Source organism: Lynx canadensis, chromosome C1 (assembly GCF_007474595.2).
Source record: "Lynx canadensis isolate LIC74 chromosome C1, mLynCan4.pri.v2, whole genome shotgun sequence".
NCBI lineage: Eukaryota > Metazoa > Chordata > Mammalia > Carnivora > Felidae > Lynx > Lynx canadensis.
This window is the reverse complement of record NC_044310.1, coordinates 70,913,338-70,940,248: the sequence shown is the minus strand read 5'-3', so window position 1 is coordinate 70,940,248 and position 26,911 is coordinate 70,913,338. Positions and strand designations below refer to the sequence as shown.

The following is a 26,911-nucleotide window of genomic DNA, read 5'->3' as shown; positions in this document are numbered from 1 at the left end:
GAGTCTGGCTGTAGAGTTGGTGGTGAAAGATGGATGCCTTGGAACATTGCATGGCTCAGGAGGAATTGGTTTACTCTTTAGGTAGAAGAAAATTCTGGTAGCTTGATCCTGAGCTGAAAGGTAGGTATGACTTGACACATTTAGGAGATTGAATAAAACTTGAAAAGAGTGAGAGATCTGGAGAGTGACAAAAATGCTTTTAGAGTGAAACTTGAAGTCAAGCTATCTTGAAATTTAGAAGAAGTTAGAGGTAGATTTATGAACTTGGATTCAGACAGAACTTCCATCAAAACTCCTCTCCTATAGCTATCATAACACGGAGGCCTAGGAATCTTATGTTATTCAAACTAAACAAGTAAAAAAGCTAATGACCAATTTGACCCACTGTTCTGTTTGCTGTCAGTGAAAGTTCCTCAAACAAAATGGTTCTTTGAAAAGAGGATTAGCAGCTGATAAAATGAAGGCTCGTTTAGTGACTTTGCTGGGCCCCTTCAGCCAAGTCGTTTTATCCCTTCCTTCCCTCCTCTTTCCCCATCTGTGCAATGAAGATAATAAAGCCCTAGGATTAAGTAACATGGGTGAAGCAGCTTGAAGATAACTGCAAAGACTGTTATTCTAGGCTGAAATGTGAAGATCTCCTCATAACACATTGTGCCTTGTGACAAGACTTGTTAAAGTACGTTCTGTTCCAGGCATGCCGAGGTGGCATATATATGAGAACTAAAACGTTAACTGTTCAGATGATTTGTCAGAAGCCTCAAAACCGACACAAAGATTGTATATACTCATGGGTTCTCCTAAAACCCGACTTAGCTGCTCTTTGACAAAGCAGGTTTTAAAAAGGTGGACATTATAAAAGTAGACAAAAGTATCCTTATATGTGTAGTATGTGCCTACAGATAAAAAGGTCAAAGACATTGTCCCACAAGTGTGTGATTTTAGTTCGTTTCACATCCTTAAAGTGGAGCCAGTCCAAAGCTTTTTAAGTAATGTTTCTTTTCATACATTTTACGATAGCTGTGAATATGCCTTGTTGGTTTGTTGCGCTCAAGACACAAAGGGTTTTGATACTTTGAGGGGCTTTTTGTGTCTTTAGTGATGGTGATTATGATTAGCTGGTAATGAAGGTAGATGTTAATCTTGAATTCAGAGGTGACCTAGAGAGGTGCACCATTCACTATTGCTAATGGAAAACAACCTAAAATCATTACTTTTGATAGTGGGTCAGTAGTATACATAGTACCGGCAGATGTACTGAATTATGCTTTAATAAACACTGAGCTGCTGCTTGCCAGACCTAAGGATAAAAAAGATGAGTGTTGCCTTGAGGAGTTTGTTTTGTAGGAAATTAACAGTGTAGGGAGGGAGAGAGCAAAAATAGAAAAGAAAAATTGCAACTAGGAATAGGCTTCAGAAAGGAGAATTTCGGCTGTGTTTTGACAGAAAAGGAGTTCACCTGTTAAGTGCATGGTGTCACGTTCTGCCCAATATACTGTTGGGGAAATACTAGTGGATTGGTTGTTGGAGTCAGGTGGGGGTATGTTAGTGATAAGGTTAGAGAGCAGAGCTATGACCTTTGACCAGTAGATGCTAGGGAGCTTTTAAATGGTTTTGTTTTGTTTTTTATACATTTTTTTTTTTTTTTAGTGTTTATTTTTTGAGAGAGAGACAGAGTGTGAGCAGGGGAGGGGCAGAGAGAGAGGGAGACACAGAATCCAAAGCAGCCTCCAGGCTCTGAGCTGTCCGCACAGAGTCTGATGTGGGGCTCAAACTCAAGAGCTATGAGATCATGACCTGAGCCGAAGTCAGACGCTTAACTGACGGAGCCACCCCGGCACCCCGCTTTTGAATGGTTTTTATCCAGGAGAATTATATTAGATTTTTAGAAGGGTATTTCTGCCAAAGTCAGTAATTTGAATGATGTGAAAATGTTCTGAATGTGGATAATCTAAGTAGAATATAAGAGACCTCAGCCCTACTCAACAGTTAAATATAGTTAAAAATAGTTTTTGAAGCCCCCAGAAACTGTAGGAAAGAAAAGTGATTATTCATAGAACCAGTTTTTATCGAGGATGTTTTACTTTCAAGATTGAGGGAATAGGGATACAAAGATAAATAAGATATAGCTCCATTTTCAAGCAACTTGTAGTTCGGTAAGAGAAATAAAATTATAATGCAGTACAGAAACTAAGTGTCATTAAGGGCTGTTAAAAAACAAAGGCCCTAGCACTGTAGGATTCCGAGATGAGAGAAGACCCACAAATTGCCTTTTAAATGAAAAATAAGTTCTTGGGACATCCGGGTGGCTCAGTTGGTTAAGCTTCTGACTCTTGTTTTCAGCTCTGGTCCTGATCTCAGGGTTGTGAGCTTAAACCCCTAGTCGGGCTTCTTGCTGGGTGTGGAACCTGCTTAAGATATTCTCTCTCTCTCTCTCTCTCTCTCTGTCTCTCTCCCCCCCCTCCCCCCTCCCCCTCTCTCTCCCCTCCCTCCCCCCTCCCCCCTCCCCCTCTCTCTCCCCTCTCTCTCCCCCCTCTTTCCCCCTCTCTCTCCCCCCTCTTTCCCCCTCTCTCTCCCCCCTCCCTCTCTGCTCTTCTCCCCCCCATCCCCATCTCAAAAAAAAAGTTCTTAAGTAGAAATTAAGCTACAGCCAGTTAGCCAATAATATTTACAGCTCTCATCTGTTAATTCTTGCTTCCTATATTGCCTTCCCTCCCTCTTAACTCTCCTGAGTCGAATTTTGGTTTTGACCATTCTACTACTACTTTGACCTTGGGCAAGTTATTACTTGACCTTATCTTCTCTGTCCTTAGTCATCTCATTTGTAAGTTAGGAATAATACATACTTCATGGAGTTGTGATTAAATAATATGTTAATATCCATAATGGTGCCTAGAAAAATAACTTACATTTATTATTTAGTATTTCTATTTGATATAAAAATGCTGCAATTGAATAAGAACTAACTTAAGGACAGAATGTTTTTATTTTTTTGAGTTGCTAGCAGATCTGTGAGCATCTAATAAAGTCTCCACATGTAAGGAACTCAGTTTTCACATTCTGGGAAACTAACCTTGAGTAAATGATTTATTGTCTCCTTTTCATATTTGCTCATCACTTTTCTGAAATCCAATTTCTTCACCTTTGTCATAAAGTCACTAATTGCCAAATCCACCATATTTTATTCAGATCTTGCCCTTTCATGGCCTTTGCTGCTGTTCATTACCCCCTCTTCTTTAAAAATTTCTTTTCCCTTAACTTTCCTAGAGTCCACCCCCTACCCCAGTATTTATCTCCCCCAGTATATATCCAGGTTCCCTTCACTCACCTGCTACATGTTAATGTTCTTTAGAGTTCTTTCTGCTGCCTCTTTTTCTGTACCACATATGTGCTGACGACTCCTAAATCTGCCCTGATGTCTTTTGATCTCCAGGCCCTAGAGTTTATCCCCATTTGAATGTCTCATGAGGGCATCTCTAAACCCGGTAAGTTCTACACTGAGGTCATTATCACATACTTAACTACACCTGATTTTATTAATCTTCTTCCTCTGTTCTCTTTAAGTGACACTGTTACCTGTCTAGCCCCAAAGACAGATTTTCGCATGAGAATAAATGCCTCCCTTTTGTATACTTGTCATCGCGTTTGTCAGTCCAACTTCCGAAGTGTTTATCTGTCCTTCATGATCCTCATCATCATGGCTAAGTCCATCAGCCGGACCCTGACCATTAATTGCGTAGTTGGCTATTAATATTTTTGTGCCAGGGCTGCGGAGAAGGGAACCTTAATGTTTTGGAAACATCGAGTTGGGATGAGATTGCTAGAAGAATATTGCTCTAAAGGAATCCTAGCACTACATACAATCATGTACAGGGTTTTAATGAGTGGCCAGTAGCTACTTACAATCCGAGATGAGTACCGGCTATTGCATATGCCTTTCATCTGAGAGTTAGTCTAGGTTGTAAAGGTCCCAGTCTTGAGTGTGTCAGTCCTTTGCCAATAGATTGTCATCTGCTTGTCTGTACTTTCCTGTCTAAAATTTGGCACCTTCAACATTATTCTTTCTATTCTGTATCCAAGTCTTAGAAATATCCCCACACAAAAGATCTAGAATATAAAATGCAAGAAGACATCTTAGAAATCGTTAATAAGTAAACCCGTCATCAGCTGTGTTATTTTATAATGAAGAGATGGGCCTGCAGAATTCATATCATTTGCTTGGGATACGTGTTGAGTGTCAAGAGGAGGCCAGGATCTGTGAGGCTTTGGAATCATTAATAGCTAGTTTTTATTCTTACCTTCCATATTATTAAATAGCTGGATTTTCATTCCTGCTCCCAGGTTTGTAACTGGGCAAGTTAGTTTAATCTGTCTCAGATTCTTCCATCTATAAATGGTGTTCTGTCTGCTCCTTTCTAGAGCCATGGTAAGGATGGCATAGCTGATGAGCCACTAGGCTGAGAGTTGTTCTCTCCTACTGGTTTCTTGTAATTAACTGGCATAGGAGTTCAGTTCTTCACTCCCTATCCATGCATCCTTTGTAGATCTGTATGGCTTCATAGATCCTTGAAACTATAGCCAAAACTGCTTGTTTTTATACTTTCAGGGGGAAGAATCACTAGCTATCCCTGCCTTAGGAGTTGTCAGGCTCAGGACCCAGGGCTCTTGGTGCCTCATAGCCAGACCAGGTAGAATTTAGTGTTTGACATATTTGAGGGACATTATATATTTTTTAAAAAAATTAAAGGACTTCAGATACAAAGAATTAGTTATATTCTTGGTTCAGGACACATTCTCATAATTAGTCTATTTATTTAGTTTTAATGATAGGCACCATCTAACATAACAGTAGTGCCTTGACAATAACCTCTGTATAACCGTATAGGCCCTTCCAGCCCTTTTCCCTACCTGTCTCACCTGAGGCAACCGTTTACTGAATCTTATATTCATCATTCCCTTGGTGTTTTTTAAAATACAGTTTTATGGCATCTACGGGTTTTCCAAACACATACACAATTAACAACTATGTTATGTGCCCTGTCTTCTGAGACTTGTTTTTCACTTACTATAATGCAAAATTCATCTACGTGGTATTGCTGAGACTCCTCTATGTTGTGTGTCTCTGGGATTTTCTGATTGCTGCCTAATACTCTGTTTTGCATATATGCCCCACTTTTTTTTTTTTCATTCTGTTGCTCTTGGGTGTTTGGGTTGCCCCAGGGTTATGCTCTTGTGCTACTTGGCTCATATAAAGAATGTCACTATTTATGTTCATGCCCCTTTGCACAGAGATGCACAAGTTTCTCTTGGATTTATACCTATAAGGGGACTTGCTAGGTTGTAGAGTATATGAATGGGATATATGAATTTCAGCTGCCAAACTTTGTTTTTCAAAGGTGCTCCCTACCTTCCAAGGTTTGTTGAGCCTTAGCCAGGTTCTCTAGGACTGTTATTTTCATGTAGTACTCTGGAACACTTTTACATTATTCTCGAAATCCATTCTGTAGCACCCGTAGGTAAGAATTCCTTTTTGGTATTCCATATTCTAAGTGCATAAATAGAATACTAACTTACACTGAAACACATTCTGTAGAGTATAAGCCACGTTCTCAGACTTGATGCATCAGAATCCCGTGGAGTTTCTGTGAAAACACTGATTTTCTGTGTCCCACTCCCAGAGTTTCTGAATCTTTAGACCTGGAATGGGACTTGAGAATTTGCATTTTTAGCACGTTCTAGATGCTACTGATGCCCATCCTGAGACCACAATTTGAGAACTATAACCAATGACTGAATTTGGGCTGAATCATTGAGAAAGCTATTATACATGATTCCACTATTACAAATTCATGAATTATGTTGGGTTTTTTGTTGTTGCTGTTTCCATTGCCTTTACTATGTGTTGTTACCGTAATTATTTTAGGAATAAAATACCGATAAATGATAACTTTTTTATTTGGACTTCTTAGCTCACTTTCAACCTTACTAAGTAAGATAAATTTTAAAACAGTGCTTCTCTTTTGTTCTTAACAATCCTCTTGTAAGAATATGATTGTTGCTTTCCTACATGTATACTGGAAGAATTTGAAATTGGTATACTGTCTCTAAATTATCATGCTCTTTTTTTTTTAAATTTTTTTTTTAATGTTTTATTTATTTTTGAGACAGAGAGCCTGAGCCGGGGAGGGGCAGAGAGAGAGGGAGACACAGAATCCGAAGCAGGCTCCGGGCTCTGAGATATCAGCACAGAGCCTGACGCGAGGCTTGAACTCATGGCCTGTGAGATCATGACCTGAGCCGAAGTCGGACGCTTAACTGACTGAGCCACCCAGGCACCCCTAAATTATCATGCTCTTGATTCGTACACTAGATCACTTTGCTGCTTCTATGAGCTGGCACCAATCAAGATTGAATTGAAAGCCATTCTGAGATGTACTATGGCTTAAATGTGGGTTCTTGTCTGTCATCATACTAAAGTAGCATACCTCACACTAATATGTCATTGAACTTAATTGACATTTATTCAGCAAATGTTTTACTGGATCCTACCATGGCTCATTTATGATACATCATAGCAAAGCAGAGTACAAACAGTACAATGCCAGGCCTCTTGACCAGTAGGTCAGTTTAGGTAGTGGGAGACAAGTTTCATTACAGTGAGATCTGTGTTGTAAAAGTTAATTCAAAGTGGGGGCACCTGGGTGGCTCAGTCGGTTAAGCATCCAACTTCAGTTCGAGGATTGGAGCCCTGCATCTGACTCTGTGCTGACAGCTCAGAGCCTGGAGCCTACTTCTCTCCCTCTCTCTCTGCCCCTTCCCTGCTCACTCATGCTCTCTCTTTCTCAAAGGTAAATATAAAAAAAAAAAAAGTTAATGCAAAGTGACCTGGAAACACAAACAGAAGGGAATGGCAGTTCCAGGAAAGCTTGGCAATTTGGGGTCTATATTCACTAGATTAAAAACAAAATTTTTTGGGGCGCCTGGGTGGCTCAGTCGGTTAAGCATCCGACTTCGGCTCAGGTCATGATCTTGTGGTCTGTGGGTTCGAGACCCGCGTCGGGCTCTGTGCTGACAGCTCAGAGCCTAGAGCCTGTTTCGGTTTCTGTGTCTCCCTCTTTCTCTGACCCTCCCCTGTTCATGCTCTGTCTCTCTCTCTCTCTCTCTCTCTCTGTCTCAAAAATAAATAAACATTAAAAAAAAAATTAAAAAAAATTTTTTTTAAATTGCTATAACATGGAATGTTTTGTCTGTGCTTATATACTTCACATCCCAGTTGCTCAGTTGGAATAATTAGTATCTTGTTGTAATGTAGTCTCAAGGTGACTTAGCAGAAAAGTGAGTACTTATGTTTGTGTTCAGTTTGAAAAGCAGCTCATATACTGTGTTTCCCTCCTCTCTTACAATAAAGACAGTAAGTTGTAGTAGTTACTGTGTTGGACTACTTGGGTTTGAATGTTGGCTTTGTCACACTCTAGCTGTGTGACCTTGGGCAAGAAAACCCTCTGGGTCTCGGTTTTGTCATCTGTAATGGGGTGGGGGAAGATAACTATTTGGGCTGTTGTGAGATTGAATGAGTTATTATATTAAAATGCTTTAAATTTTTCCTAGTTAATGGTTTATCCTTAATAAATTCTTATTGTTGTTAGGGGCACCTGGTGGCTCAGTGGGTTAAGTGTCTGACTCTTGGTTTCGTTTCAGGTCATGATCTCACAGTTTGTGAGTTGAAGCCCCACATCAGGCTCTGCACTGACAGTTTGAAGTTTGCTTGGAATTCTCTCTCTCTTCCCCTTCCGCTCTTTTTTCTCTCTCTCAAATAAATAGATAAACTTAAAAAAAAAAAGTTAATCTTGTTAGAATTAGGTAGAATCTCTTTTGTTAAACATACGGTTGTGAAGACCATGTGTGTACATTTTTATAAAGAGGAAATTTTGATATGAATAGCTGTACTCAACTCCATATTAGGTCCCATGAGAAATGTAAAAAAACATAGTTAATAGACTCAAAATTCTTTAAAGGTCACCTAGTTCAGCCTCCTCATTTTGCAGATGTGGATACTGAAAACCAGAGAAATGATGACTAGGTCAAGGTTGCTCAGTGAATGACAGAAGTGGCCCCAAGAACCTTAGCCCCTGACACCTGGTCTAGTGCTGTTTCAATATCCTGTGCAGCTTCCTGAAGTGACACTGTCCTGAAACAAACTAACAATTCGATTGGGGAGCCATGAACAGAACAGATAAAAACATAAGCAGTGCAAGTCAGTGTATAATGAAGTATCAGGTGATGGGGAATATCTCTAAGTACATACCTTATGTAACTTAATAAACTGCTCTCCTGACGCAAGGAAGTACATCTTATTGCTGAGTCATAGAAGATCAATAGAGTAAGAGCATTCTTTTTTGAAAAGAATCTTCATAGTTATAAATCCGTGTCAATCTATTTCCCTTCTTTCTCCTACAAATTGAGATTATAACTGAGCCAGAGGGATAGTCCCTTTTGCTAGGTGTGCCAGTACTCTGTCTTTACTCTTCACAGCAGTGCAGTGGGGGATGGTCTTCCCTGATGGGCTAGATCCCCATGGATATACTCCAACAAAGCAGGGCATCGTTGTGAAGACTGCGTCACCGTTGCTCACTTGTACGTGTGAATAGGTGGGATAGGTGCTAGAAATGTAACTGGTGGAGAGAGCTTCTCATTTGTCTAAGTTGATATTTCCACTAAAGGGTAGGGATGCTACCATCTAGGATTGAGGTGGGAGTACTTCCTCATACATTATCTCATTAATTGTGCATGAGTCCACTGCTTTTAAAGATACTACAAAATAATCCATGCTTCTAAAACACTCCAGCTATATCAAAATGTCCTATTAAAGAAGTGAATGGAGGTAGGGTCCACCCCTCCCTACACCCAGCCATCTCATGCCACAGGATTGTCATGTTAGTAACAGTTTGTAACTTTTCTAGACCTTTCTTCTAAAGTTAGGTAGTATTTATATAGTTTGATTTAATGAAACATGGTGATCATACTATTGATATTATCCATACTGGGTTTTTTTAATGCTGTACATGCACATCTTCTTGAATAATTCCAAAGTAGCCCATCTTTTGGCTAAACTATCTGTATTGGCATTTAACTGCTTATTGACGGACGTTTAGATTGTCTCCAGTTTGTTGTCATTATGGTATGCTTGCTCATTTGTATGATGGGATATGTAGTAATAGAAGCCTTTTATAGATTGCAAATTTTTACAGACTGATAGATCGCCATCTAAAACTACAAACTACTGACCACTGCTAAAGTTCTGTTTCCCTTACATAATTGATTATCTGAGTAGCTGTAGGACTTTTGTATAATTTCTCACTGGTTTTTGCCCAACAGGGCTGCTTGCTTTTGTTTGTTAAGATACTGCAGATGTTTATCATTGTAATTGCCTTTTAAAAATGTGGATTTTTTTTTCATCATTGTAAGGAAAACACATTCACTTACAGAAAACTTGGAAGACACAAAAAACTAACGATTACGCATAAGATCTGTGTGTAAATGAAAGGGATAAAGTCTGGCTCTTCCCCCTCCCTTTTCTACTCACAGGTTGTTCTTGTTTTCTAGTTTTTTCTGTTGTTATATAACAAATTTCTATCTTTATAGAGCAGAATTTATATCTATCTGTATATACTCATATAGTTTTGGCAGTTTTTTAAAGACCAAATAAGGTCATGTGAGATAATTGTTCTGCAACTTTTTTTTTATTATTAACAAAATATTGTAAAATCTTTTCAAGTTAGTAAAGTATCTAATAATAGCTAATGTTTATTGAGTACTTACTGGGCACTTACCATGTAACCAAGACCTTATGTGAAGCCCTGCACATGCATAAACTTTTAATAAGGCTATTAAATAATTTTTAAAACTAAATATATTTACCCATCTAACAATCTTTTGAGACCAAAGACTCTATACTCTCCTTTTGCAAATGAGGAAAATGAAGTTCAGAGATTTCTGTCCAGGGCCACTTAGTTTGTGGGTGGTGGAACCGGGGTTTGAAACCCGGTGGTCTGGCTTTGGATCCTGTGCTCTTAACCATTATACCATACTGTTACTCATACTGCAGCATCAGTTGGTTCAAGGGTGTATATAAGAAGTTTAAAATATAGCATGTTGTTCCCTGCTTCCGAAGCTACTAAGTGGGTGGCTTTCTAATGGCAGATTCTGGCTTGGAGCTTCACTAAGATTGTATCCCTCAACCCAAAAGGATATGCATGAAATATTTGACCATAATTTGTGTCTTCACACTACTCTGTGCAGTCTTTGCCCAGTTGGAGATCTGGATTAATGAGTGGTGGCCTTTAATAATTGGTAGGAGTATTGCTTCCTGAGCCTTTCATCCACTAAAGCAGTAGCATGTGTTGGTTAAGAGAATGGGCTCTGGAGTCTAGGGAGGGGGTGGGTAGCCTTTCTGTGCCTTAATTTCCTTATCTGTAAAAAGGAAATGATATAGGATTGTTGTGAGAATTGACATCATATGTAAAACATTTAGAACAGCCTCTGGCACATGTTTGTTAAATCAGTTCCTTAACTACTAGCTATGCTGTGCTTAGTTCTTCACCTATTATGTCATTAAATACCCACAACCACCCTCCAAAAAGAGAGTGCTACCCCGTTTTCCAGGTGAGGAAACCAGCTGGAGAGACTTGGTCAGGATGTGATCCTAGTCTGTCTGGCTCAGGCCTGTGAGGCTTTCCCTGTTGGCACTGTACTCCCGAACCCTCAGGCCTCCTCGTAGCCGCAGACTCAACAGAAGGGATGGTTAAGGGAATGCCACGTTTGGAGTTTCAGCCATCCAAGTATCTATTCAAACTTAAGTTATGAGGAATTTGTTTCTGTGGAAAATTTCTATACTTTTAAACTGTGCCACTCAGATGAGTTACTTTAGGTTTTAAATTTGTAAAAGATAGATTTTCTAAGTTGAATTTGGTGTGTTTCTACACTGATATGCAAACCTCAGTGGTTTTGTGTAAGGTAGTAGAAGTATTTATAATGGAATTTAAATCTGTAGTTTTCTTTGGAGCAAAAATATAGATAGTAGTATTAGTTTTTAAAGTAATAACACTTGCTTTTTGAGAGTAATAACATCTATTTAAAATATGCTGATAACTGAATTTTTAATTTTTATGAGTGAATTTGTAAGATAGGACGAATACATAAAGACATAGTTTTAACAATTTTCTTAACCTGACAATTTGGTGACTCTAACTTTGTGAGATATTAGCGAAGACTTTAATTAGCTGTTTGTGACAAATCCTGTGCAATATTTAGAAGCCTAGATGGTATAGTGAGTGTTACTACATTCCTGTAATGAAAAGCTATTATTTTCTGACACTTGATTGAAGTTTTAGAATTCCGATTAGGTAGGCAATTGCACCTTCTCAAGCTTGAATTTCAAGTGAACTTGAAAAGAACACTTAAAATATTGTACTGTGTGAAGGAAATCTTGTAATCAAGATACTACTTATGTTTCTGCTGAGCTCTTTTTCAGTTGGTAGTTGTGTTAGAGATTTGGGGGATGAAGAGAGTAATACTTTTCTCTGAAGGACTCACATCTTTTGCATCTTTTCCATTGCTGTTTTCCTTTGCTTCCCAGAATGAACATGTTAATTTATCATCAGTTATTGAGTATTGTTCTGTCTGTTAAGATTAGTGGAGGGAATACAGGAATGTAAAAATTGTAGTACGTGAGAGTCTAGCTAGGAATGATGACACAAATTAGCAAGTATACAGAGGACCTAGAGAATAGAGTTTAGTGAGCTGTGCGGAGGGGATGATGGTGGTTGTTCTGGGCTTTGAAGAAGTGTTAGTTTGGGGTTAGGTGAGAGACGAAAGCCCAGGTGGAGCACACAGGTTGGAAGTGAGTGGGCCGAATGTGGGATGCAGTTCATTTTATAAACATTTATTGAGCACCTGCTTTGTTTCAGGCACTGTTTGATACAAAGATCCCAACCCTATAGGAAAGTTCATAACTTCCTGTAGACGTTCATAAACTAGTCGTGGGAGGCATCTGCCTATAATAATATGGACAGATGAATTGCACTACTGGATGATATTGTCGTAAAGGTGATTGTTGCACTTGTATATGATGTCACTTTAGTTATGTTTCAGCTAGAGACATGTAAATTATGGGAGGGGCGCAAAATGTATACATATTTTTTTTTTTACTTGCATTAGTCGTCTCTTGCTGCATAACAAATGACTCCAGAACTTTACAGCTTAAAACGACAGACATTTATTTCCCAATTTCTGTGCATCAGGAATTTGGGTGCCTCTGGCTCAGGATCCCTCGCTAGGCTGCTGTGAAGATGTTGACCAAGGCGGCAGTCATCAAGGTTTGACTGGAGGAGGATCTACTTCTAACCTCACTCCTGTGAGTCTAGGCAGGCTTCAGGTCTTCACTGGCTATTGGCTGGAGACACTGAGACATCAGCTCCTTGCCACATTGGCCTCTGCTCACAATATGACAGAAAGAGGGATCCAAGAGGCAGTGGGTGGTAAATGATCCTATACAGAAGCCACAGCCTTTTTATAACCCAAATAAGGAAGAGAAATCTTGTCACCTCTTGGTGTATTCTCTTTATTAGAAGCTAGCCACTGAATCCAGCCCACATTCAAGGAGCAAGGGCACCCAAAGGTGTGCACACCAGGAAGCAGGGGTAACTGGGAGTTATCTTAGAGGTTGCCTACTCCCAAATTTTACAAGTGATTATTGTATATTGAGACCCCCAGAGTCTTTTGTATAAAAGGAAGAGCAATAACCAGCCAAGGAACTTTTCTGATGGAAACAAAACAACAACAAAAAACAATGGGTGTAATTAACCTGAACTACAAATGTTTTTGCTAAACATCTACAAACTTTTGGTTTTGATGTTGTCTTAATATTTACTCTAGAATACAAAATGGTAAGATGAGTGATTCCACCCTCGTTAAACTTTCTATAGAACTGAATTCATTTCTGAGAATTGTTTTTAAACCTTTTGAAAGCAAAGTATTTCTAAATGAGGAAAAAAGCTGTTGTTTATGGCATAGCAGAAAAGTTTACGCATATGCCTCAATTTAGGTAGTAGATATGTTCTTTTAAGGACTGTATGCTCTGAGTAGAATGATTTCAGGTGAACTATGGGATTCATTCTCTTTAAGAAATTTGATGGAAATCTTTTTTATTCTATTCTACTTTTAATTTAACTCTTGTTTTTCTATATATAGAGGTTTGCATGAACAGTGTGGAAAGGTTACCTGGTGACAGAGTGAAAAGAGCAGTTTTGAAGACAGATTTGTGTCCAGGCTTCACAACCAACCAGAAATGTGGCCTCAGGCAATCCTGTTGGCCTCTCTGAGCCCAAGTTTTCTGTCTGTAATATAGATAAATATATATGAAAGAAAATGCTTTGACATGAAGAATGATAAACTTATGAAACTTACTAAAGTCTTCGTTTTTCATAAAGGGTACAGTTAATTTCAGATGTCTTACTATTTCCCAATTTTCTGTTAGGATTCTAACCTAGAAAATGCCACTAGACAATTCTTAAGTTCTGCATAATAATTTTACCCAGGAAAGACTAGAGTACCCTTGCTTATTTATACCCGAAATATGGCATTGGTACTTTGGCCACATATTAAGGAAGCCAAAGTAGTTCTTCAGAAAAGAGTAAGGTAACATTTTTACAGAAATTACTGCAGTTTTGCTGAAATTAGTAAGATTTTTTGTTATGTAGACTGACTTACTGGAATGTACATTAAGAAATACTTGGAATCAAGAAAGTTTTTTAGATGTCTATATATATGTTACCCACGAGGAGGGAATAAAACTCTCTGATGTAGAGGATAGGAGAAAGAATTTTTATGGATTACTTTATAGATGTTTTCTTTCTTTAATTTATTTCAAGGTTATTCCTCAACAATTTTAGATGAATGAAAGGACTTTTACAGGATGGTTAAATTCTTTATCTTCAAGATTGCTCATAAAATTCATTCATGAATTTCATCTGTCTTGGAATCCAGACAGCTTCCCTAACCAGTGGTATATGGAGAGAAATGGGGGTTGCAGTTTACTTGAATGTGAAATGATTTACTGTAGACCTTTTCCTTTTCTCCTTCTATAGTGAATCCATAATAACAATGCTAGTATAACCAAGTTTGTTCTTATGTGACTTGTCATGGGTGCTCATGGTTCACTGTGTAATGATTTGCTATGACTTGATTTATCTATTATGTGGAACTTTTCATTGTGTGTTTCAGCACTTGGCTTTAATGGGGTCCTTCTTGGCTGCTTTTGAAGCTTTCAAAGTTGAAATACTTGTGATGGTGTTAGGTTTATGCAGAGCAGAGATATTCCTGTTAGCTTTTTTCTTTATCTTTTGAAGTTAATACTAATTTATTATAATATCTTTATAAAAAATAGTTGGTATCCTTACTGAAATTTAGCTGTGGTTGAGCTAGAAATAACTTGCTTAACTTAGTCTCTTGGTTTGGGGATGTATATTGATTAATAGTCTGGTTGGGTAACTTCTTTTATTACAAGCATTCTGGCGTATAATTTGGTGCATCATTGAACAGAAGAGGATACTTAGAAACTTTTAGATGGTGTGAAGTCAGATACTGTTGGTTAAGTTCTTTTTTTGGTAGAGCTTCAAAGTGGAGTTTTGGTTTTCATTGTGAACATTAAACTAGATCTGAATATTTCACAGTTGGTTGTTTCTTATTGTTTTTGTTATTTTAATTAACAAATTCACTGTCTAAACCTGTAGACAGTGGACAGAGCTACATTCACAGAGGAATAACTGACTTAAATTACAATTTTAAAGAATGGGTGTATAGCAAACATTTTGGTGTTTGATCTTTCTGTTATGTATGAAGACAAAAGGTACTTAAGGCAGTATTGTGTCTTATTTAAAAAAAAAAAACAAAACAAAAACAAGAAGGGCTTGGGAAAGTGCCTATTCTGATATGATGCCTCCCCTCTGTGTAATGATTACAAAGAATTAACCCACTGAAAATTTGTGTTTTTATGAGGATATCTGCCTCCACATTTTCTCAGGATTTGTGTTCAACTTTTATCATTAAGAGCAACAGTGCCTTTTGTTATATAGATTATGGAATCTCCTGTCATTTATCTCAAGCAGTCCAGATCTGTGTCCAGATGATGATGATGGTGATGGTGATGATGACAACTCATAGTAATTATGTGTGTCCCATATGCCGAGTCGTGTGCTAAGTACTTCTTTATGTGCTTGAGCTCACTTAATCCTCAGGGAAAATCATAAAGTAAGCCATTATTATGTCATTTTACCAGTGAGGAAAGTAGGGCTTGGAGAGGTTAAGTAACTTAACCAAAGCAGAGCTGGGCTGGTATAGACGGGTTTATTGTCCCTTAGATCCTGTTTTGTTTATGGCTGCTAGCTCTGAAAGCAAAAAGTGAAATCATTGTCTTTCTTGGTGCAGACCTTTATCCTGCTTATCCTGTTCCTGAAGGCACCCATTTAAGGACAGAGGGAAGTGCAAAATAGTTCAAGGTGCTCTTGCTAAGGCACATGAGTAGAAAAATAGCAAAAATTGGTGCCGGATTGGGTAACCACCTGTATGTGTGTGACATTGTAACATGTAATACAGCACAGAACATAATTTGCATTAGTATGTATTATAGGCTGCTATTATGACCTAGAAATCATCCTTGATTTCTCTTCTGTGTATTTTTCATCCCATCTTCCAAGTCCTGAAGATTCTATCTCCAAAACACATCGCTAATTTATCTACCTGTGTCTATTTCTGTTCAAGCTGTAATGTAAAAGTGTCTTCTTGCCTGAACTCATGCAGTAGCCTCATATCTTCCAGCCTCCATTATTGCCCACCTGCAATATATTCAGGGGGTAGAGTAGCTGAGGTGATCTTTTTCAAAGCCTAGAGAAGATCCTGTTGATTTACTGCCTAAATGCCTTCCATGGCTTTGCATTGCTACTTTGAGAAAATCTACCTTCCTACCATCTGTCCTCGTGTACTTCAGAGATACTGGCCTTCTTTATGGTTTTCATTCTTACCAAGTTCGTTTCCTCTACCTGGGCTGGAACATCTTGTGGCTGACTGTGTATCATTTAGGTCTCAGTTTAAATGTCAACATTTCGATGCAGCCTTCCTTGATGAATCTAGATACCCTCACTCCAGGACTCTCACGTTACTGTGCTTAGCTTAGCTTTCTTTATAGTTCTTATCACTCTGTGTTAGGTTAATTTATTGTCTCGTTATCTATTTCTACCCCCCCCCCCCGAATGTAAACTTGAGAGCAGGGCTTCCCCTGTGCCTAGAAGAGGGTGCCTGGCACACAGTAGCACAATTAAAAATATATTGAATGAATGAAAATTTTCCTCTCATTTCAGTATTACATTATGAATATTTCCATAATCTTAAATATTCAGAACGGGCTGCGAACTCTTTGTTTCATAATCCAGATCCGGCCTTTTATTTGGCTTATTAAAAAATGTTGTTTGGAGTGTAACTTACATCCAGTTAAGTGCACAGATCTTTAGTGTACAACTTGAAGGATTGTACTAATGTGTATACTTGTGCAGCCATCTCGGATCACTGTGGAAAAGGCTCTTTCACATCCTCCTTCCAGCCACTGCCCCTTCCACAGGGTACTTGCATAATTTTCTAATTAGCTTCTAACATTAGGAGATTTCACAAAATTTCATTTGAATTTTTTTATGGTGTAGAAGTATTTATTTCTTCCATTTTTCTTTATAAAAAAGTGGAAATGATGGTAGGCTGAAACTGTTATATGAAAGGTTCTTATACTTAGTCCACTTCATTCATACATATTTCTGGCCTCTCATGTATTTTTTAACCACCCTAACTCCACATGGTTGTGTTTAAAGGTGTTCTGTTGTATAAATGTGTCATTTATTTAACCAGTCTCCTGTGGAACATACAAGCTATCTCTGATTTCAAGAACAACTTGTAGATGAATCCTTGTACAAATCTTTTTTCTTTTACTTTCAGGTTTTTATTTTAATTCCAGTTAGTTAACGTAGAGTGTAATATTGGTTTCAGGTGTAGAATCCAGTGATTATCACTTAAATACAATGCTCAGTGCTCATCAGAAGTGCCCTTAATGTCCATTACCCATCTAGCCCATCCCCCCACCCACCTCCCTCCATCGCCCTCATTTTGTTCTCTGTAGTTGAGTCTTTTTTCCTATTATGCCTCTCTCTCTTTTTTCTCCCCTCATGTTAATCTGTTTTGTTTCTTAAATTCCACATAAAAAATATGGAATGTTTCACAAATTTGTGTGTCATCCTTGCACAGGGGCCATGCTAATCTTCTCTGTATTGTTCCAATTTTTGTATATGTGCTGTTGAAAATGAGCATAAATCATTATTTTATCAGGGTAAAACTTTACAAGTAATTTTTCTAGGTCAAAATGTGTTTTCATTTTTAAGATTTGGTACATATTGCCAAATCGCTGGTAGTTGTATAAATTGATGTGATCTTTGTGGCGAGCAGTGTATGGGAGTATGCTTTTTTCTACATCTGTGCCACCACTGGGAATTGCAATTAAATTTTTTTTTTTTTTTTGCTAATACAGTTAGTAAAAACAAAAAATGAGAATGCTATCTAAGAAGTTTTTCTTTCTCTTATCTGTATAAATGCTTTGTACTTTATCTTAGAGAATATAATATAGGGGCGCCTGGGTGGCGCAGTCGGTTAAGCGTCCGACTTCAGCCAGGTCACGATCTCGCGGTCTGTGAGTTCGAGCCCCGCGTCAGGCTCTGGGCTGATGGCTCAGAGCCTGGAGCCTGTTTCCGATTCTGTGTCTCCCTCTCTCTCTGCCCCTCCCCCGTTCATGCTCTGTCTCTCTCTGTCCCAAAAATAAATAAACATTGAAAAAAAAAAAAAAAGAATATAATATAGAAATATCTATTAGTACAACAATGCTGTACCTAGATTTATATTCTGAGTCAAATCATGTACTGTGTACTTCGTATATGAAAAAATATGAATACTTTACTAGAACTCTTTATTCCTGATTCTTTTTTTTTAATTAAAAAAAATTTTTTTTATGTTTATTTAGTTTTGACAGAGAGGCAGACAGTGTGTGAATTGGGGAAGGGCAGAGAGAGAGAGGGAGACACAGAATCTGAAGCCACCTCCAGGTTCTGAGCTGTCAGCACAAAGCCCGACGCAGGGCTTGAACTCATGAACCGTGAAATCATAACCTGAGCCAAAGTTGGATGCTTAACCAACTGAGCCACCCAGGCATCCCTCTTTACTCCTGATTCTTAAACACACAAACACACACGTGCATACATGGACACAGATTATCATTCTGCTCTACCATGGGAGTGCAGGAGTAAATAATGCAAAATCCTTCTTTTTACACATTGATTTTATATTTGCTTTTATTTTTGGTCAAATGCTGTTATTTTATGATTTGCTTTTTAAGGAGATGCCTACATAGAAGAGTGACAGCAGCTGGACTGAATGTTTCACTGCTGAACTGGTTCCTCAGGTATCCTGGCTCTGGTGATTGCTATGGGAGAGTGGATGACTGTTACAGATCCAGATCTGTCTTCAGGTACCTGAGTCTAAAATAAGTATAAACTAAATCAGTAATTGTAAAGGTGGATTTTTAAATGAAACTGTAAAATGATTTACCACAGATATTGAAGATGTGACTAGAGAGAGACATAAATAATTGTAAAATATCTAAATTTTTATTTTGAGAAAAATTATCTGGGAAAGCTAAGAATTGTGCATACTTAAGTGGGGTTAAATGCCTTTGACGGATGATGAGTTTGATTGTTGCTATTTTTGAGAGAAACGTTTATGCATTTGAAATGAGTTTATTGGCTACTTCAGTACACTTTGATTTATTCCTTTAATATATAAACTTTGACATAGGTGGTTTTTTTTCTGTTATTTTCATAAATCTGAAATAGTATAAACTAAGAATCTATTGTATCTTAACATGCCTCCTAAGGGCACTTGATAGTTGTATCTTTTTGAAAAAAAAGTACAGTTGACTCTTGAATAACATGGGTTTGAGCTTTGTGGGTCCACTTATACAAGAATTTTTTTTGATAAATGTACCATGCTGCATATTTATTTTCTCTTATGATTTTTTAAATAACACTTTTTTTTTTTTCTCTAGTTTCCTTTTTTGGAAGAATACAGTATATAATACATGTAACATACAAAATATGTGTTAACTGCTTATGTTATTCGTAAGGCTTCTGGTCAACAGTAGGCTATTAGTAGTTAAATTTTGGTGAATCAGAAGTTATATACAGATTTTTCAGCTGTGTTGGAAGTCAGTGCAGTGTTCAAGGGTCAATTTTGTGTAGTTTTCTTACAAAAACCAGCTTTGTCTGAATTTGAAAATTTTAAAAAGTATTTATATAATTCAACATCTTTGGTAACGGAGATAGTTTTCTTTGCATGTGTTTTATAAATTGTTTAAGTAAATACCTTTTATTCTTTCAGAAAGCAAAAATATCTGTCAATATACCTCAGAAACAAAGATGTCTCCATCAAGTTTATACTCACAGCAAGTGCTATGTTCTTCAATACCTTTATCAAAAAATGTGCACAGTTTTTTCAGTGCCTTCTGCACAGAGGAGAATATTGAACAAAGTGTTTCATATCTTGATCAGGTAAAAAAAAATGTTTTGTGAGAAGAATAGCATAAATCATGTTATATAACATATCGAAGTTATGGGAAAAACACGTGTTAAGCACATGTATGTTGTTATGTATCGGCCTGGGACTTAAACACACTAGAAATGTAGAGAACCACCGTGATCATCTAGTCTGGATACATGGTAAATGTTTTTGTCAGGAGCAGGTTGGCCTGCACATCACCCTAGGGGCTCTTCCACTTGGAGTCTCTCCCTTATTTTACTGCTGCAGAAACCTGAGTGCCTTGCTCCAGGATACAGGCAATTGCAGAGCAGAGGCTAAAAGAGCCCAGTTCTCTCTGTTCTTTGTCCTTTGGGATATTTACAGTTTTCTTAACTCAGGGTAGTTTTTATGATTTCTCAGAAAATATTTCTGTCTTTTGTTTCTATACTTAGTTGTCTGATAACCAACTTTGAGGAAAACATTTTCTCCTACCAGGAATTGACTACTTTCGGTTTTCCTTCATTATATGAAGAATCCAAAGGTAAAGACACAAAGAGAGAATTAAATATAGTTGCTGTTTTAAATTGTATGAATGAGCTACTTGTACTTCAGCGGAAGAACCTTCTAGCTCAGGAAAATGTAGAAACACAGAATCTGAAACTGGGAAGTGATATGGACCATCTACAGAACTGCTATGCAAAACTTAAGGTAGAAATTGCATGTCAACCTGTATTTCAATAAGGCAGATGTCTCATAAGCTAAGCCAAATGATAACAATGTTTTCTCTTTAATATTTTTAGGTCTCTGTACATCCTACGGTGCCTACAGGCTAGAGATTATTTTGACAGGGGAGCTGTGGTGGGCTGGAGGGGGTAGTTGGTATACCCTCCAGGTTATAAAAAGGCTGTGGGTTGTGGATAGTACTTTAATTTTAATCAGAGAGGCCTATGGAAGGTCTTATGAATTAGAGTGACTCAGAGTTGTAAGCCTAAGAAGGCAGTAGTTCTGCATTAAAACTTTTTATATCTGGATAACCTTGGCTGAGTGTTTTTTAAGTAGATAGTGAATAATTGTGCAATGATATTGATAACCAGGGGCTGTTTAGCCTTTCCCCTAAGGAGTGGTCGCTTATTAGGACAGCCCAGAGTATAGAGTGTTTTCCAGGAAGTCTTCTAATTCAGGGTTTGACCTGGGCCAAAATCAGGTATTTCTCTGTGGACAGAAATGTGTTCAGTGGCAAAAGTTGCTGATCTCTCCTAGTATATGATTCATTCAATTTGTGGAGGAGAATTTATTGAGTATTTTGTGTGCTAGGGTCAATGGGTTTACAGAGGAGTGAACCCCAGTCCCTGCTCTCAAGGAGATTGTAGTCCAGTGGAAGGCGATACATGGAACTAAGATTATTTGTGTCATTAATTGTTCTTGGAGGTAAAAGGAGGCTTCACAGAGACTTAACACTGATCTCAGGTTTGAGGAATAAGTAGAAATTTGCTAATGTTTGGAAAAGACATTCTAGGCAGAGGGTGCAACCTATTTAAAGCATAGAGGTATGAGAGAGGATTTTACTTTTAGGAAACAGATAGTAGCCCTGTAGGAGCTGAACTATATGATTATGATGAAGACGGATAGGTGGGGCTGGGACCCAGGCATCAGATGATGTGAGCACATTGTGCAGAAACCTGGAGGCACCAAGGAACGTAAGCAAGAGAAGGCATCTTGGGCATCATGTAGAGATACCAGTTTGGCAGTAGGGTGGAGAAATTATGGGAGAGGTGTAGATTTGTGTTTGGGGTGGAAGTAGGGAGCCTAGAAGGCATGGTGGAAAGGACAGCTGTTAGCAGGCCTTAGCAGCTGTTAAGGCCAGAAAGGTTTTGCCAGTGGAGATGGTAAAAGGGAGATATTAAGCAAACTTAGGAGGTAAAATGGGTAGAATTCTATGAAGAATTGAATTTGGGGAGTAAAGAGAGTCATGAATTAAGATACCAGCCAGGTCTCTGTCAACTTTACAGAGGATGATGGTATGATTTACTGAATTAAGTGATATAGCAGGGGGGTGTACAGATTTGCAGGGATGATAGTTCAGGTAAAGCACTGATAATTACTCAGAGTGAATCTGATTTGACATATGTGGGACGTGTCAACTGGCCCAGTGCCTTTAAGTTCAGCCATTCCAAATGGTCTGGCATGATAGGAAGCTTTCAGCACTCCAGAGAAGAAGGTGCCAAAAATTCTGACAGCCTCAGTTATCCAAGTTGTATTCCTAAATTTTATAAATTCCTAAATTTATAGGAATCCATTGTTAAAGAGATTGTGCAAGTTGTCATTTATGGTCACTTATGCCATAAGTTGAGTGGATTTTCTATTTTATAAGGATAAGAGGCTTTTAAAAATATTCCAATGGTCTCATGCAGAACTTGGCACATTTCCTCACGGAATGTGTGGAATGAATTCAAAGTGAGCATCTTATCCCATACTGATTCCAGCAATGCTGCCGTTCCTCTCTGGAGAAAATCGTCAGAGGTTCCCACTTGCAAGGGAGAACTAGTATTGTGCTGAGCCTCACTTTTTTTGACCTGAAGGGTTGCTGCTTGCTTGGTCACCCATCTTCTTTAGACTTAGCTCCAAATCACTTTGGTTCTTTCTCAAAGAGTGTGCTGTAGCCATGTTACAAAGTACTAAAAGGAAATTTTAAAAGTGTCCAGTGGCAGCATCACTTGAATAAGTGAAGAGCCTTTCAAGGGATCCGCTTTGAAACTCTTTTGTCAGATACATACAACATTTTGGAATTTAAATAAATTTATAACTTTATAGTATTGTTTGAGAATAATTGTTTTAACTAAACATTTTGTGTGCCGTTGAACTGCAGTTTTAGCTAACGAACCCTAGTATGTGTACATTGTTTATACTGTTCTTCTAAAAATTCATTTGCTCTGAGTCCTGTGTTAATTTTAATCAGGATTGCATGTGGATGTTTTAGGAACAACTGGAAACCTCCAGGAGAGAAATGATTGGGCTTCAGGAAAGAGACAGACAATTACAGTGCAAGAACCGGAATTTGCATCAGCTACTGAAAAATGAAAAAGATGAAGTGAGTTGTCAGTTATTGAAGACAAAGTTTGAGTGATTTTTTTTTTCTTCTTTGATTTGAGGTGACCATAACGGCTACCTTAAAACAAGAATCATTAATTCATCCTTTGTCAAATTGGTATGGTGGACCTCTTTCTACACCACTGCAGCATATTTAACTGAGGTCAGGAACTCTCTGTGTCATCCCTGCTCCAAGAGGATTCATTTGGTTTAGTGTAGTGGTCCATAGCTTGTGACAGCCAGTGTCCTGTAATGTCTGCCTGGACTCAAATGCATTGATATTTTTTCCGAGGGGCAGGGGTGCTTTAAATGCAGATCTTTTATTCTCTGCTATATCTCTGTTTAATATCTGGCATCCCTCTTCTTTATCTTAAATCCATTATTCATACAGTCAAGCAGTTACTTGACTAAATGGACACAAGAGTTATTGTTTTTTTTTTTTAAGAGTTATTGGTTTTTAAAAAAAGGAATTCACATTTAAAAATCTTATTTCTGATTGCTAATGATACCATAATTATAATCTCACTTCTGCTATAGTGGTTACTTAGTATTTAGATCTATAGGGTTCATGCATTTGAAGTTGTTTTTTAATTTATATATGAAGAAACCATTATGTTCTTACTGCTCTGCAGTTTTTGATCCCTGACCACTTGATAACTGTAAAAATACAATATTTTCAGTGTTGTGTATGTTTTTTTAAACTATAATTAAGGACTTCTAAGGGAGCATATTTCATTAATGACCTTATAGTGATTTAGACAGATTTTATCATATTTGACTGGTAATATATTCCGTTGGTGGATAATGAGATATCTTAGTTAAACTGCAAGATTGCTTATACATTTTCTTGAGTTATTTCCCAGAAAAATGTTGACTTGATGTGCTGATTACACTTAAGTGGTTTGAATGTAGTTAGTCTTTAGTAAGGATTGAGTTAAATGTGATCATCTTCACCGGAGATTAAAAATGTTATTATAGAATAGAACATGCTTTCTATCAAGGGTTGCCTGAGAAACCATAGTAGATCTAAACATTGAACAGTAGGGCATGGCATATCGTGGGTACTCAGCAAATATTTGAACTGGATTCTGTCTGCTATTTGGGCTTACTCTAATTTGAGAGCTGTTTGTGGTCAGATAAATGAACCTGTTTAAAAACAAAACAAAAAAATAAACCTGTTTACATGCTGCGATGTGCTATGGCTAATTTGTCACAGATTTATAGGGAATAAAGTGGTTCAAGTAAGTAATGTAAGGAAGTCACTACAAATGATCATTGATTCTTGTTTCAGATGAAGCTCTGATCACTTTAATACTTCTGTAAGAGTTTCTGGATTCTAAATGATCAGACTCTAAATGTAGAGTAAAGAGGGTAGAAAAAGATAATTTCGAAAGTTAGGAGTTCTGGAAGTTTCAGAATTAAACAATAAAAACTTTGTGGTTCACTTAATGATACTTTTCAAAGTGATTTCCAGTGGTTATTGAGAAGAAAGAATAATCCTAGAGTAAACTATTTTATGAGGAGGTGAATGCTAGGACTTCTATTCTCTTTTGAATTTATAAATTTTAACTGGGGGATTGTCAGTCATAAAGGGACTCATTTGATGGAAAATGCTTTTTTCAGGTACAAAAATTACAAAATATCATTGCAAGTAGAGCTACTCAATATAATCATGATATGAAGAGAAAAGAACGTGAATATAATAAATTAAAGGAGCGTCTGCATCAACTTGTTATGAACAAGAAGGATAAAAAAATAGGTAAGAAACAACTGGCTGAGATAGAGCAAAGTAAATGCATAAGCTAATATGCTAAGAAAGAAATGTGAATAGACGGAGCACAACAACCCATGAAGTGTTATTTTTATGCCTTATTCATAAAATGTCTCTAGACGGTATATATCCACATAAACTAGAAATTGAGACAACTCGTTAGCGAAAAGTAAATAATTTTGCTTTGCTTCCTTAGTTGCGTATAAGAATTACATATTTTTTTAATATGGCAGTTGTGGTTCCATAGAGAAAAAACTAAGCCAGAGGATATTCTAATCTTCTATAGCAAAGAACTGATAATATGAAAAGGCAAGATGAGTTTCTGAGTACCAAAAAAAGTATATGATTTTAGAAATAACTTTGCAAAATTATTCTTCACATCAAATCATCTATGTCATTTCCTTTAAATGTAGCTGCGCATTTTTGAAGCAGCTGGTCTAAAGAAGGGACTGTGGACATTATGCTTTTGTTTGTGCCTACGTTTTTTTTTTTTTCTTTCTAGTGTTACTCTTTTGAAAATTAATTTACAGCTTACATCATCCAAGCATAATTTCAGGTACATGACATAGATTACAAAGTGGAACCATGCACACAAAAATCGAGCTACACGCAAGGTTTTACTGGCCTGGTGAGATGCAGAACAGGAAATGTGTGCATTTATTTATTGAAGAGTGGTTCCCACGTGGGCTGCAGGTTGTCCTCTAACCTGCACGCTACAGTAATACCCTAAACCGTGGTTTCGGAAACGGAGCTCAGTTGGACTTGCTGACATGACAGCTGATGAACAGATGTCCCAAGCTGTCACATGGTGGGCCGTGTCCGCTGTCAGCAGGCAGCTCACTATTGACTTAGTTATTCAGCTATCTTATTTTAAACATTACTGAAAATCGGAAGTGGGGTAAGCTATTAAGACAAGGTGGGAAATCTTTAGGTAATCAAACTTAAACTTCATTGGTTAACCTCATGTTCATCCGTGAATTAAATAAAGAGCAAGATGAAATGCCAGAAGTATGAAGTGTACTAATTAGAGAAGTTTATTGAAGATTTAACTCTGGTAACAGAGCTCTTATTTGGTGGGAATCTGGCTGTCTCCTAGTCCAAACCTACCTGGAAGTGGTATTTTCATAATGATTTTATCAAGCCTAAAACTACAGTAACTTATTGTCATCTTCTTTCCTTCTTATGCCAGCTGCTTCCGTCTCCCCCTAGGATAGAAGAGAAATTAATACTGTCAGGGGCTTTGGCTCCTTTGATGATGATGACAACGCGGGGCTTGGCAGACTTATTCTATAAAGATTCTAATAGTAAATGTGTTCAGGTTTGTGGAGTCTGTGGCCTTTTGTCACAGCTATTCAACCCTGCACTTGTGGTGTAAGAGTATATAAACAAACGGTGTGGCTGTGTTGTAATAAAACTTTATTTCAAAAATCAGGCATCTGGCCTGCAGGCCATAGTTTGCCAACCCCGAAGATAAAATTAATAATGATAATATAATATTTATCAAGTACTTTAAGTGTTTTAGCAACATCTTTTACTCTTCACAACAACTCTTTGGTAGATATTTTCATTATTCCCACTGTATTGATGAAGAAACAGGCTTAGCAGGTAAATAACTTGTCAAGATCTCAGTGTTTATCAGTAATGGAGAACTGGAACTTGAAATCCTGGACTTTCTGAGCCCAAATCCTAATCTGCACCAGGTTGACTTAGGTCTCCAGTATGTATATAGTGTGTTAGGGTTTTATACACTTAAACGTATGTATGTTAAGAATTGGTTTTGTTTTGCATGTTCATGTTTGTAGCTATGGAAGTTTTAAATTATGTGGGGAGAGCTGATGGAAAAAGAGGCTCCTGGAGGACGGGTAAAACTGAGGCCAGGTAAGTTCCAATTTAAATTGATACATTTCATCAGACTTTTCTTTCTATAACTGCATTTTCATGCTGACAGTTTCTTTCTCAGGAATGAAGATGAAATGTATAAAATTCTCTTGAATGATTATGAATATCGTCAGAAACAAATCCTAATGGAAAATGCTGAACTTAAGAAGGTTCTTCAGCAAATGAAAAAGGAAATGATTTCTCTTCTTTCTCCCCAAAAGCAGAAACCTAGAGAAAGAGCAGATGATAGTACAGGAACTGTAAGTGGCTCTTTCCTCTCTAATACAGTTTTGGATTGCTAAGTCGAACAATTAAAACATTAGATAGGTATTCCCAGTGGGGGACATTACTGATGTTTTGGACAGGACACTCACTGCTGTACTACCCCCAATCACTGTGACAACCCAAAAAATTGTCCGATATGTTTCTAGACATGCCCTGGGAAATGAGGGAGATGATTTTCCAAGGACTTGATCTGTGCCCAAAACACTGTGTTAAGCTCTTTATGAGTATTGTCTCGTT

The 26,911-nt window shown here is 37.7% G+C and overlaps 1 protein-coding gene and 1 non-coding gene across 6 annotated transcripts in view; one reads left to right on the top strand and one right to left on the bottom strand.

The window, feature by feature from the left end:
* The window catches only part of LOC115521354 (SSX family member 2 interacting protein), a 43,669-nt gene that overhangs the window by 1,080 nt on the left and 15,678 nt on the right, over nucleotides 1–26,911 (top strand). For 3 of the 5 annotated variants that reach the window (XM_030326536.1, XM_030326533.1, XM_032594331.1), the window contains exons 2-8: nucleotides 18,476–18,607; nucleotides 19,516–19,685; nucleotides 20,149–20,361; nucleotides 22,631–22,741; nucleotides 24,364–24,499; nucleotides 26,314–26,389; nucleotides 26,472–26,649. In XM_030326536.1, coding sequence (XP_030182396.1) covers nucleotides 18,565–18,607; nucleotides 19,516–19,685; nucleotides 20,149–20,361; nucleotides 22,631–22,741; nucleotides 24,364–24,499; nucleotides 26,314–26,389; nucleotides 26,472–26,649 — 927 coding nt within the window. In that variant the 5' untranslated portion in view covers nucleotides 18,476–18,564. Of the gene's footprint in view, nucleotides 1–18,475; nucleotides 18,608–19,515; nucleotides 19,686–20,105; nucleotides 20,362–22,630; nucleotides 22,742–24,363; nucleotides 24,500–26,313; nucleotides 26,390–26,459; nucleotides 26,650–26,911 lie in introns of those variants that run through there. The other 2 variants (XM_030326534.1, XM_030326537.1) reach the window with 2 other exon arrangements.
* Nucleotides 17,293–17,400, bottom strand: LOC115522510. The gene has a single exon (XR_003971416.1). It is a non-coding gene; the product is annotated as a U6 spliceosomal RNA (small nuclear RNA).